The 14318-nt window shown below is 38.8% G+C and overlaps 1 protein-coding gene across 11 annotated transcripts in view; it reads right to left on the bottom strand.

Annotated features, from left to right (window-relative positions):
• FRYL (FRY like transcription coactivator) overlaps window positions 1–14318 on the bottom strand; it is a 168718-nt gene that overhangs the window by 128274 nt on the left and 26126 nt on the right. For 4 of the 11 annotated variants that reach the window (XM_085058993.1, XM_085058996.1, XM_085058995.1 and 1 more), the window contains exon 1: window positions 6787–7054. The exons of 3 other annotated variants lie outside the window; for them this stretch is intronic. In XM_085058993.1, coding sequence (XP_084915119.1) covers window positions 6787–6961 — 175 coding nt within the window. In that variant the 5' untranslated portion in view covers window positions 6962–7054. Of the gene's footprint in view, window positions 1–6786; window positions 7055–14318 lie in introns of those variants that run through there. 4 more of the 11 variants (XM_085058997.1, XM_085058998.1, XM_085058999.1 and 1 more) reach the window with 1 other exon arrangement.

Raw genomic sequence — 14318 nt, 5'->3', positions numbered from 1 at the left:
TTGCGAAGATACACCAAGCCCTGAACATCCAGAGCATGTCATGAAAAACTGCTGCAGACAGAAACTTAATCTCTTCAGAAGGTACCACTGCTAAAGTGACACGGCTTTCTGAAAGTTTTACCCATTTCTTCGTAACAGTAGTACATTTGGATTCCCTATTACAAAATCTTTCTTTTATAAATGAATACAAACATCAGAAACTTACGATCATGAGTCAAGAGCCCTCCTGTCTGGGACAGTGGGTCTTTGCTTGAAAGAACCTTTTAGAATTTGGTTGGAGAAGATGCATGTTGAGTAAAACAACTTACGTCATTAACACTACTTCCTGAATCGCAGGTATTCTTCAATGGCATTTACTAACTGAGAGAACATATTCTTACTGTAAAAGCAACTACAGTCTATTCAGTGCTACACTAGAGACCCAAAGAATGACATATACTGAAAGTGGAAAAGCCTCCCAAAGTAGCCCTTGATTGAGAGGAAGTAGTTGAAATTCTTTTTCCCTCAGTGTGGATCCACACAATATGGGAACACATATAAAGTTAGAACTCACAGGGTAAGAATCATTCTGTTACTGAAGAGCTTAGAACAAAAGCAACTAGAAACATAGAAGCTGGCAAACCAAGACATAAAACAGTTAACAAATTCAGCCAACAGAAACTACCAAAAGTCATCAAAAGTACCAATTACTGAAAAATATTGTATCTGACTCTTCCATTTACAATTCACATTTTCATTGGGTACAGAAAAACCATCTGTAAAAGAGATTAAGACTAGTCAGATCACCTACAAATTAAAACTTTTGCATTTGAAACACAGAGCTCTTTTTCAAGTGAAAACTGAAAAACTGTTTAACAAAATATTCCAACTCTAATCTTTCTGTAACTTAAATCTGAACTGCTGATATCACAAGCATGACATTTTCATATGCAGTTGCTGAACTAATTCTGCTAGTAAATACTACATTGACCTTACAAATACATTTTTGAGCATTAGGAGGATCTTAGTTGGGATTTTTCAGGCCATAGATCAATTTTAATGTTTTAAAGGATAAAAGTTTCTTACTTCAAGGAAAACAGCTCCTTAAAAATAAGCTGATACTTTCACTTTACATGCTGTTCAGCCTTTTATATACTCTGCCTTGGGATCACTAACAGACATTATTGATAGCAGATTAATTTTTAAAATCTGTTCTACATGCAAGACATTTACAGTATAAATCAAAAAGGAACAACATGCTAAACTCTTCTCCCCCTCTCAAATTGTCATTTCAATTTTTTGTGGACACCTAAGACACAAAGAATTAAAAGAATGCTTTTATGTCCTTGTATTACCAGTATATCATAGAACTGTCTTACAGTAGGAGAAACTGTTTTTGCAACAAGTTACTCCACATCTTGTTGACTTCAGCACTTCACAGCTCTCCTTAATCAGCTTTTGTAGAATATTCTGAAAACCTGCTTGTTAAATGTTCTCACATACCCCACATGTATCATGCCTCTCCCCCTCTCCTTCAAGTTAAAAGCTTTATTTCGTCCCTCTCACAACTACCTTAAAAAAACTGTGGATTGGAAAGGTAAAGAAATGTTTAGTTCATTTACAATCCTCCCACTAAATTGTATCTGTATTGTTTCAAAGGATCAGCCTAAAGATAACATTTCAAAGAATATCTGCAGCTAAGTATTGTCCAGTTATGTCTTTTATTCCCGCCCTGCCCCTGAAAAACTGGAGATTTCATTACTTCTCACTTATCAACTTTTCAACTTACAATCTGCTGGACAGAAAGTCAAAAAGCACAGAAAAACAAAGTCCAAACAGCAGGTTTACTACATTCACTTCCTAAATTTGTAGTTGGCTCTTTCTCAGTGTTCCAGCTTGCTGCCTATCCACTAGCATTGGAAGGGAAGAGGGGTTTCCTCCTGGTTTAGCAAGTTGAATAGTCACACCAAAGACAGACATGCAGCAGGAATACCAAAAATGAATATATAGGACATCTACAGAGGTGGAAGGATACAATCTCCTCTTCACAGCCTTGAGCCATTACATTGATTCAGCCGTCGTATGAAAGCTTTTACTGCATTCTTATGTCTGAGAAAACCTTTTAAGTGCTTAAACTCCACAAGATACATAAAAAGAGACTCTGCAAACGTGATACAAAGATAATCTGTTAAGTGACCAATAGCAATAAAAAACTGGTAAACTCTCTTCATCATGTGTCAGAGGAAAACAAGTGAATTACCTCCTTATTATATACATATACTCCATACACTTACATAAATATACGCCACATGAGTAGCTGCTACATATGAAGAAATACTTCTTCTAGGTCCACCTTTGATTTGTACTGATACCCACCTTGAATGAAGCACTAAATTACAACTTCTTCACCACTTGACTTAAGTATATTCACTGTAAATTTCTGCACACGTACTCTTCAGATTAAACCCTGAGACAACTACAGCAAAAGTATATCAGGCATACAGTCAAGTACACAAGTACAAAAAATCAAATCTTCAAAAAGACAGAGTAAAAAATTACGTCTGAGACGTCTCAGACAATTAAACACAATTATAATTGATTTTCTGTATTCATGGTAAAATAAACAAGTCAGAGGTGTATTATCTTTGCACCTGGGCTTACTTTTAAAAATACTTGCTGGACCTTGTTTCAGCTCTTTATTGACTCCATCTTAAGCTAATGCCTTACTTAAGAAACATTTACCTAATGGTCATTTTATCTGCTTATAAGCAGTAATAATAAAATGTATCATCCCTGTACTTAAAATAAAACTCTGGAGAGATGCTTGTCTTTCCATTTAGCTAAAATATTAAAGAGTTCATTTTCCACAAATCAATTAAAACAGAGGATATCCAGAAGGTGATTGCTACTTTTGGTGATGGTAAGACATCTAATGCTGCCCCCACTACTGACCCAAAAGGCTCTTTCAGCAAGTTGATTCCTCTTGCCAATTCATTTCAAAAACTGCCCCAAAAACATCAGAACATTTTCTGTTGGCTTTGTGAGATTAATCAGCTCAGGGAAAAGCCACACCAGAACACAACAGGAGATGGGGAAGGTTGCACAGCTGTGAGTGAGATTGCCCTTTTCATTGACAGCAAACTGTTAGATCAGCCTGATCCGCTTGTAAAACCATACTCAAAAACTGAACCAAAATCTCCTTTCCCAACCTTCTGTTGCAAAGAGCTTCAAGGGAAGGTTCCAAAGGCCCTTAGGAAAGGTTCACTTATTATTTCTTACAGAAAATCTACAGAGAACAATTTCCTGGGGCATTACTTCAGCAAAACAATGCTATCCACAGTGATAAGAAAACAAGGAGTGAGGGTTAGATATTTTTATGTAAATAATATAGATCCCAAGCAAGTATTATGGAGCAGTCTTCAAATGCAAGTGAGCAGGGATTGTGGGGGAAGCCATGGTATTTAGTTTTCCATCAACCCCTCCAGTCTTTTCTAACCAAAACTCTGTACTTGGGTATAGAAACTGACTTTTATTTCACATATAAACACCAAGTCCCAGGTCATCCTTTGCTGTACAGGACTGATCAGAGATGTAACTTGGAGCTGAATATGCCCTGCAGAGCTGCTGGTATTACAGGGACACAGTGCTCACAGGCACTTTCTGTGTATCCAGCCCCTGCTGCTAACCCCCTGAGGCAACTACAGCTCCATTACTCATTTCTTTACCACCAAAGAACACACTCCTGTTGGCACATTTTTGTTTTTCTAGCAGAAGCACTTGAAGGGAAGCAGGTTTTCCACACACAGAAATAACATGGGCACTGTAAGCAATGAGAATACTCACATCACTGATAAAATTAACATCTCTTCTACAGTTCTTGTAGATTTGACTTACACAGCTGGCCATTAAGACATTTCCACAGAGTTAGCCACCCTGCCTTGTAACACAGCCAAAGCACAGAGCTGCAACAGGAGGGCACATTTCACACCCCACAGGTACAGCTGCCATTTGCCAGGTCACACAGGGCAGTCGCCACCACTGCCCCTTCTCTAATGCCACAGTCTGAATCTTCCATGCTCTGCTTAGCATATTTGGTTTGGATTGTAGATTTTTTGAGACAGAAATTTTTGAAACTCAGAATATGTCAACTGTTAAACTATTCAGCAATTTTTTAAAATTTGTCTGTTCTTGTACTAACCTCTATTAAGCATTGTAATGCATACAGTCATATGTAAATATTTCAGCAAATCAGTTGTGGGTTTTTCCTCCAATTCTACTAATCTTATACCTCTAAAAAGACAGTTGTGAAAAGATTTCTAAAATACACTTGAAACCACTGTGATGGTAACTACATATTTTAAAAGATGTATCACAGAGCATATATTTGTAAGGTCCTATTTTCAGATCTAAAACAAAGTATACACTGAGCTAGCATTTTGAAAGGCGACATGACAACTATTTTAATAACAAACAACAACAACAGCAACAAAAAACCTCATCACTTGAATTTGTCACAAATTTTTTATGTCAGCTAGATGCAAATTCAACTAGGTGGTATTATAAAAATAATACATTTATTATTTCAATGCCAGGAATAGGGGTTTTTTTTTGTTGGTCTGGCTGTTTGAGACCTTCTGAAATATTTTTATACTAAAAAATATTGTCAGACTCTGTATTTCACCTAAATTCTCACAAAAAAAAGTTCTTAAACAGCAGCAATAAGGAACAGAAAGCAAAAAGAAAAAAAAACTAAACCCCACTCACTCTCAAATTCAAACATATTAATAGGACAAACTACCTTTCCTTTAAAAACAATCTATTGAGTTCCTCAACAGCTTCATTATATATTAAATTCTGTGGTGCATTAAAACCACATCTGCCAACATTAAGCAAGTAAATATTTACAATGTTTTTTCAAATAATTCTATTGTTTTATTACCTGTTTGGTCAGCACCTGCCTTCTGCAGCATACCCAACTGGTAAACACAGCAGTTCTTTTGCTCTATTCCAGCAGAGCAGTTCATTCCATTACCAAGATACAAAAATAGAAATAAGCAGATAATTTAAAGAGGATTCAGCTACTATCTGCTATTGTAAAAGCATGATCCCAGAACAGACTATAAGTCTTCATTTTGCAAACGGTGACATCACACTATTAAGCGATATTACTCAGGCACTGCTGGTTTCTACAAAATCACTCCTAATAGTCACCATTTGGTGCATATTTAATGACCAAGAGAGGAAAATTCATCTTCAACCACAACATTAGTGTATTCTAAGTTCACTATCCTCATTTGCTCGAACCATCAACAGAACGCTGAACAAAGATGAAGGTATCTGTTTTGTCTACAAACTTCAATCAGTCTATAGCATTTCCTTTTTTAGCCTGACAGACAATTCTATTTCTTCTGGAATTAGAACATTTGGAATAAAATATTATTTAAATTGAGAGCTATAAAGAAATAAGAATAGAGCATAAAAGCAGAATTGATGTCATACACCTATGGAGATACTAAGTTCAAAGTGATATCCAACCATAAACTCCAGGGCTGTACAGCATTCAATGTTAAATGAGGCTAAAAAGCCTTCACCATCAGACACCATGGGCTTCTGATGAGTTTTCACGCATATAGGCAATAACTGCCTTAACAGACTTTACTCTATAGGCAGCCTTCAATAGCCCATAGCATCACGTTAACTTGTTGTAATTTGTTGTCCACAGGAACAACCTGTGTAAGAAAACAGAACTGTACCTGCCTTCCTCACCTGCCCATCTTACTCAACCTGATGCACTGAAAAAAGTTGTTCATATTACAATCAGAAAGGCTAAGAGAAGTCTTTCCAAGGAAACCCTTTTCTCCCACCACCACCACCACAAGCTTAATTCCCAAAAAAAGGCTGTCAGTTCACCACCCAGTAAGATGGATGAATGTCACCATCTCCCACCGCTGCATGAAGACAGGAAAAAAATTTAAAAGCCACACTAATTCTTGAAAACAGCCAACCACAAAGTGAAGGGCAAAAACTGCATCTGACAGCCAGTAGAATCCAAGACCATGAAGGCTCAAGACTACACTATTTTAGCTGAAGGCAAAAAGAAAAAAACCCCTTAATTTTCCACTACCACCCAGCTGTACTACATGAAAAAGGAACATGAACTAATTCTACTTTTTATTAGCTAATACGCCATAATATTTAGCCACTAACACATGGTAATTTTTTTAAAAGGTCATATAAGCAAGTTTACCCATGTTCCTAATGTCAAAAATTCTCTATACTATATCCATATTCTCACTTGACTTACTTACATATGTTTACTAAAAATGTGCACCCTTCAAAACGCTAAAAAAGGGAAACATACACTGTTTTGAGATGAAAAAGCTCTCAAAAGGAAAACCTTTGAAAATTTAGGGGATCAGAAAAACAGGGAGAGAAAAGATATCACAAAACTCACACCCTGCACTGCATTCACAGATCTGTGTAGCACACTTCTGTTTAGACAACTTAGTGCCTAATCTTTGGTACATTAGTTTAAAAACTTAAACAGATTCTTATCCCAGAAAGAGTAAGGAAAAAAGTCACACAGGCATGCAAAAACAAGGATAATATGAGAAATCCTGAAAAATTGCTTCCACATAGGTCACTAACAAATGATAATATGTCAATGATATAATAGTACTAAAGCTAAAAACACCATTGTCATATGAACTCTTTTATAAGCAAATTAGTCAATTAAGCAAAATAATGACACTCTGAAGAAAAAGCTTAGCAAACAGTTTTGACCAGGTTGATGACATGGATACATACTGTATTCAGGATGTAAAACGTATGCCTCCTCATCTTCATCTATTGTCTGTCCTAACGAGAACAGTCTGACCCGTCTCATCTTCAGCAGCCTTGGAGAGCTTTCACGAGCAGTACTCCCAACATCCGGAACATCTCCAGAAGCAACAGTGGGGACAATTTTTTTCAGGAATTCCATTTCTACATGCCCTCTCTGTTCTCAGCAGTTACTAAATTCAGCAGTTTAGCTCCACTTTACAGAGCGTGGCTCCCACACCAACTTCCTTGAGCACAGAGGTGGACTTCTCCTGGTGATGTCACGTTAAACCTGGGTGGTGCCAACAGCAGCGTCAGCTGCCAGCCAGCTGCTCCAAGGCAGATTTTAAAGACATTTAACTGTGCGGACTGATAAGAAAACCAAACAGCACCAAGCCTATATATTAACCAATGCATGCTAAACTCTGCACGCCTAGTAGACACTATTTAGCACTGCAAAAATTTTAAGCACTAAGAAAATTCATAATACATTTGCAAATTCCTATTTGACAGAGTTTTATAGCTCTTAATTTTCACCAAGTGCACAGAGAGCATTCATCTGTATTTGAAAGATAACACCATTCAGAAAGTCTAGGCACTTTGTAAAGCTGGTGTATAACACCACCATTCACATTCTCACATAGTTTTAGCCACCAACCACAAAAATACTAACTTTTATTATGTATTAAGTTCTGTTTTGAAGGGACTCTAGTGCTATTTATACTGCTTAAAATATTTGCACCACCTTCCAGAAAACTACAAGTACAGAAATAACCTGTCTCTTGTCCAAACATCCACTTTATCCCTAAGGCTGCTTCTCCATACATGCCTTGTTTAGCTGAGTTTTTTGTTTTTATTTTGGGAAGTTTAAATGTTGTTTTATATTTAGCTTAAAAAAGCCATTAAGAAAGATGCCTTGCATTAGGAGTAGAAAGTTCGAGGACAAAATAAAGATAAATTAGCATAGAAGAGTGCTCCTTAAGGCTTTCTACAACTGGGAATACATATCACTGTTTGATTTAAAGTATTCTTTTACTTACTAGACTTGGAGCGGAGATAGACAGACACAATACTAGGCAATATTCCCACCTCATTTCCCACCAAAGACTGTGCACACTGCTCAGAGGAAACACACTAAATACTCACTCCAGCCGGCTCAGTGGCAGCCCGCATGCCTCTGTCATTTTCATGAAGGCAGCTCAGTATCCAAGACATTGCTGAACGCATGCAATGCAATTACCCAAGCTACACATGAAGCATAGCACATTTCCATACATCCTTTAAAAGAAGGTATTTAATCTGAAATTTACTACTGTTGTTAAGCTCTTAAAAAGAAAAAAAAAAATTCAATGAGAGGTATGCAGCATAGCATGCTTTAGGTCTCAGAGTTTCAGTAGTTCAATGCTCACAAGGGGCTGCTCAGCTGGATTAAGTTGTCAGTTTTACTCAACTGCCACATCCGTGGTTCAGAATGCCAAAACTGAAAAAGCTGGTACAAGTTCATTGAAGTTGCCACCTAAGACATTTCTCAAGTTCTGTACAGACTGAAAATGTGTCTTTTGTATTCAATCCCACATTAAAATCCTCAGATATTCAACTTAGTCCAAATTACCCTTGTAAATTAATACAACCATCTACACAATTTTTTCCTTATGAATACAAAATTCTCACCTTATGAAAAAAGACATATTGCTAGAATATGTCTATGCTACTTCCTGCAGGGAGATCAAGCAGCAAATTCTCCCTAAAATGATTTCATTCACAGTATTTTATCCACAATACAAAAAACAATTACAAATAAGTTGGTTTATGCATTTTCAGAACAAATAATATACAACAAAGCAAATTTGTGATTACAAAAGATCATGAGTCATTACAACCTCAAGCCATCATTTATTTGTAATAGTATTATTTTCTACAGAATTTTTCTTGCCCTTGAAATCTTGCCACAAACCTACTTTGCAGTTCCTAGCATTTGGGAGCAAGACAAATTCAGATGCTGCTGTGAGACTGAGAATGCTTCCAATCATCCACCTGCTAAACTGCAGTTTGCAGATGGGGCAACCAGAGATTTCACTTTGTGCCTAACTTAAACACCTTCTGAAAGGCTCAAACTAGATATCAAAGTGCTCTTAACCACGCTATGGAGGTTTTATTATGAATGTGCACACAAGGTGGAGCCGACATGTGAAGTGCAAGTACCTAGTGCATCACTTACTTTGAGTGCACAAGGTATGACATTTTACACAACATGCAGGATAGGTGAGATACCCATTAATTAAAAAAAAACAAGTATTGAAACTATACATTTTTAAATGAGAAAACATTTAAGTAATATTCAAGTAATAGGACATACAAACAAAACACAAGCAAGTAATAAAAACCACCCTCCATACACACAATCATATATCAAGATGTATTAGTTTATAATAAATAATAATTACAATAAATAATAATTATAATAAACTAATAAAGCTTGTACAACACAGATGTATCAAAAAGGTTTTAACTGTTTTTTCCTCCAGGGTGGCTTTTGTTTCACTCTTAAGAAAAGGACATCAAGAACTTTTCTACAGAAGATACCTGGGGATACATATGTGTATGTTTATATATGTGTATCGATGGATGAAGGTTAACTCCAGGACTTCCATACTTCATTGCATTCTATGAAAACAGCATTTTATAAAAAATCAAGGCAGGATACAAGGCTTATGTTTCTGTCTTGGCATGTCATTTCACATATATTCCTCCCTTACAATTGTTCTTACTATCTTCTTAGACAGTACCCGAGCAGGTTTAACAGATTATCTTTTACTATAAAACATGAAAAGTCTTTCAATTATTATACCTGAATTCATCTTTAAACAAAACCAAAAAAGGCTACAAAAAGCCTTATTCAATAACTTTTAACACTTTCTTATTCTGGAGCCTCTAAATTAAAAAAAATAGTAATAGAGGACTTGGTCTTAGATAGAATTGTTATTTGCATGACAGTAAGCTCTTTGATATCTTTTCATGTGTATTCCGCTTCTGTTATACTCAAAGGAGGACTCTGATTTTGCACTGAATTGCCGGCTGAAGTCCTTCAGGCTTCCCCTGCCACAGTTGTTGATGTTTACATCACTAGCTGTGCAAGATAATGTCTGAGCTCTGCACCTCTCACTAACAGGAATTCACATTAGCAGGACTTTGCATCAGAATGGATTACAAACAGATCATGGAACAGGCAGAAGTGCAACACTGGGAGAGCCAGTGAGCAATCACAGCATAACAGCACTTCTCAGAGCACTCTCTTTGGATTAGACCTTTCAGGACACAAACAGCCAAGCCGTTTGGCAGGGGTGAACAGAAGACCACATCCATGGGAATTCCATCGAAGCAGGTGAGCCTGCTAATGGAGGAACATCCCGATAATGAGAAACACTGGAAAAACCAAAACACTGCCACTGAAGGAAAGATCCCTGTGAGAGAGAACTACTTGCAAGTGACTTGAATTCACATGTGTACAGAACTCCTAGAATTGTCAGTAACAACAGTAAAAGGCAATTATAAACCAGATGAGATACAAGTACAATTTTGGAAGATCGCCTAGAGGCCCTGGAGCCTACCAGGAGTAAGCGTGCTACCCGAGCAAGCCCGCATTGCAAACGTGCAGCTTTGTAACGCGGAATGTTTCTACAACTACCCCACCCTGCCACAGCAACGCCGGCCCAGCCTTACCTGCTGTGGGAGAGAAGGCAACCGTTTCCTTTCTATTTAACGCGTAAGACGGGTTTAGGAGGCCGGGAGCAGCGCGGTGCGGCAGCATGCCAGGCACGCCCGCTGAGGGAGGGAGGGAGGGAACACCGCGGCTGTCCAGGGGAGCCCCGCGCCCCTCGCCCGCAGCGCTCCCCTGCGGCCACGAGGCTGCATTGCGCCTCCTCGCCCCCTGGTGCCGAGCTACCGGCCCGGCGCGGCGCGCTGCGCTCAGGAGCGGGCTGGCTTGAGCCTGGCTGCGCCTGTCGGTGCCGCACACCCTGGCGCCGGAAAAGGAGAGCTGCGCCCCATTGCACGGACCTCCGCAGAAGGCAACACGGGGAGTTCAGGGGAGCTTGCTTGGCATGGTAGAAACTTCTGTTCCAAAACACAGCCATGTGAAGGAAACCCCCCTGTCCGCCCGTCCAGGAGCCACTCTGCCAGTCACTGTGGCACCACCGGAGCTGGGACTGAGCCCCCTTGTCAGCTACACACCCCACACTCACAGGCACACGAGGTTTCCCCCATAGGCTCGATCCCGGGCTGCCCGTAGCAGAGTCTCAAACGTCCAGATCCTTAAAATAATTTAATCATGGCGCAGTAATTAAATCACAGAATAACAGCTCGAGCTGCTGTCTCCGAGGAGGGACCCTGAGCAAATGAACCCCATGGCTTTTATACGCAGGGAAACCTGGGGTCCTCCAGCTGAGTCGTCAGCTCCTGCCGTGTCTGTGAGTGTCCGGTCCCCTGGTTGGCACCACAGGTCCCCAGCTGGCACCAGAGGTTCCCGTGCCCTTTGCTGTGCAGAGCGGCGGCAGTTGGCGTTCTCTTGCCTCGGGCTCCTGGCTCTGCAGAGCTCAGCCTGGAGCTGCACACCGAGCCACGGGAGAGCAATGTAATCCTCAGCAGCCCTGCTGGCAATACGGCCATTGGTACAACCACGCTGGCAGAGGATGCGGCTGCAAGCGTTCCTGTGCCAGCGAAGTGGAAGCTCACACTGCAAGCCTTGGGTGGTTTTAAGGTCTTCTCCACCCTAAACGATTCTATGATCTCCCCTTTAGGCAAACACTGCTTTGCTGTGGCACATGTGTTGGCACACAGAACCTATCCTTTCTCCCAGCTTCTCAGCAACAGGATGTTAACTGGACAGAGCAATACACCAAAAAAAACCTCCCCAAAACCACCAACATTCCCCTCCAAAGAAACCAAACACCCCTCCACAACAAAAACCTACAAAGCAAAACTATCCCTCCTGCTGGGACACTGGTACTAGAGGCATCACCAAAGGAGTTTCAACAGGAAAGACTCAGCAGTATAGGAAAGGGTGCAAGTTGTGTCTTTTGAAAGAGTGATTGGGCCAAATGATGCAAAGTGTTCTCTCTCTGTTTGCAGCTCTTGAAGAAACATTAATATTCCCTGAGATTAAGGGTGTTAACTATGCATCCCATACTGAACATAGCATATGAGCAATACTGAACACAGCATTAGTGTGCACCATACAAACATGAATGTTTTCGCCAACTTCCTAATTTCAACATGACATCACTGTTTTATGTGGGATTGAAACTGCTAAGGAAATAGAGCAACTGCAAGAACACCCAAGTATTTAGGAGAAAAACCCAAGTACATAAAATTTTGTCTTCTTAATTCTTAGAATACAAATCTGTAAGAATATTTGCAATAGTTTGTCTTACCCAATGAAAACAATCTACTCTTACAAACAAGAAAAGAAAAAAAAAGGTTAAAATACAAGATACACAACTAAAAGCAGAATAAAGTAATAGAGTTAGAACTCGAACAGTCCAGCTTGCAGGTATAAATTAACACTGCATTAAAGTCATGAGAGAGGTAGTGGGTACTGGACATCCATGTTACACCTGCTCAGCAAATAGCAGGACACTCATAATTTCACACAATGGACTGCATGGGTAGAGAAGACAAATCCTGTTTCTTCCTCTGTATATGCTGCATTTTTTTAAATGGCAAGCCCTTTTGCTTTAGAACTACAACTGTCACATAGATCTCTTTTTCTTCTTTTAGACACAGAAAATTGAATAAAGAACATAGCCTAGAAACACACATAGGAAAAAGCAGTGTATTTGTCATATTGTGGAGTCATCTCATCTTTTGGCAGTTTGCACTAACCACTTGTAAGGACCTAACATATTTAAAGGAATTAACTTTGTATGTCTGTTTTAAACTTTTAAAATATATTTAAGAGGCTATCCTTCATATAACTGACACTTAACTTTACAGTTAATTCCTAAGCTACTTAGCGTTGTTTCCTTGGTTCAGATCAATTAATGTAATTTCACAGAAAAATCCCAAGCAGGGACAAATCAATGTACAATTTTGCAATCAACTGTCTCTGTATCAGTGCTAACTTCTTGTAGCTATTATTGTGCAGACAAAGTACTTTAAAATTAAGCCATTTAACCTTTCTATAGTTTTGATTTACTGGGCTTTTTTTAATGCAAACATGTAAATAGTTTCAGTTATGCCCATGCTTTTGTTAGACTACACCTAGCAATTTCCTGAGAAACGTAAGTGACAAACAACTGTCAGTTTCTGGTAAAGTTTCACTTTTCTTTCCATCACTTAAGCTGTATTTGCTCTATATAGGGGGCTGGAGGTCCTTTTGGAGCAAGTTGTGGGGCTTTTTCTTTGGAAGGCTGAAGATTTCTGGGAATGATTGGAGGGGGGGTTTCAGAGTTTGGCTTTGATTATCTAGCATTAGTATGGAAAAAAAATAGAAATATCTGTCAAAATATATCCATCAGCAGTTGCACATAAAACAACTGTTATGTTCACTGACTGAATACAGTATTATTCTGTTTAATAAAAAAGCCCCACAATTTTTACCATGTATGTATTAAGTTCTAACTGTTCTTATCTCAAGGTCACATGCAAGAATACAATGCTTTCCTGAACTCATTAGGAGTTCCTGAGAAGATGAAGGTATTGTCTGTCCCACAGCTTCTACAACCTCAATTGGGATAAGGATCTGGGCTTCCTGTTGCTAACCTCTTGCTTGTTCCAAGTACTGATATATCGCACAAGATCTTCCAAACCTATGCATTTTAAAACCAAAGGTTCTGTGGAACAGCTACCAGTAAACCAAAACAACAATGGCAACACTGCTATGAAATTGGATCTCTAAGGAATTGAGCCCTAAAAACCTTCACCAAAAGCTTTTTACGTGGTTTACAGAAAAAACAAGAGTTGCCAATTATTAATGCATAAAACAGCCAAAACACAGACAGTAAGTGGTAACTAGAAACCAAGCACACACATGTATTTCCAGAATTACTCAAATACAGTGGTTCACCATGTGTCAAACTAATATTTGGGTTGTTTAGTTGGTATTTTTTACAGTCATTGTCACTGTTTCTGTTAAGAGTTTCTCTAGCACTACATGAAAGTACACATCTGGAGAGCAATTTCCTCATGATTTTAAAAGTTGGCCATTCAAACATGTCCAAAGCATAGAAGTCAAATGGCAAGGGAATCTATACTCCACTGTTCAAAATAACTTTCATTCCAATCTCAAAACTGCATCAGCACACTTATCTTACTTCCCTTACCAAGCCTAAACTAACTTCAGTTTTTGCTTAAAATTTTATGCAAGGCAGGCATGTTTAAAATGCTACCCACCTGTGGAAACTATCAATCATTATCTTTTTTTCATTGTGACTTTTCTCCATAGCCTCTACAATTTAAAAAAAAGAAATAGAAAAAAAAGGAATCATGCTTACTGAGATCATAGGAATCAATGAGAAAGTTTT

Source organism: Lichenostomus cassidix, chromosome 4, assembly GCF_008360975.1.
Source record: "Lichenostomus cassidix isolate B80296 chromosome 4, HeHo_3.0, whole genome shotgun sequence".
NCBI lineage: Eukaryota > Metazoa > Chordata > Aves > Passeriformes > Meliphagidae > Lichenostomus > Lichenostomus cassidix.
This window is presented reverse-complemented; position numbering and strand designations above follow the sequence as displayed.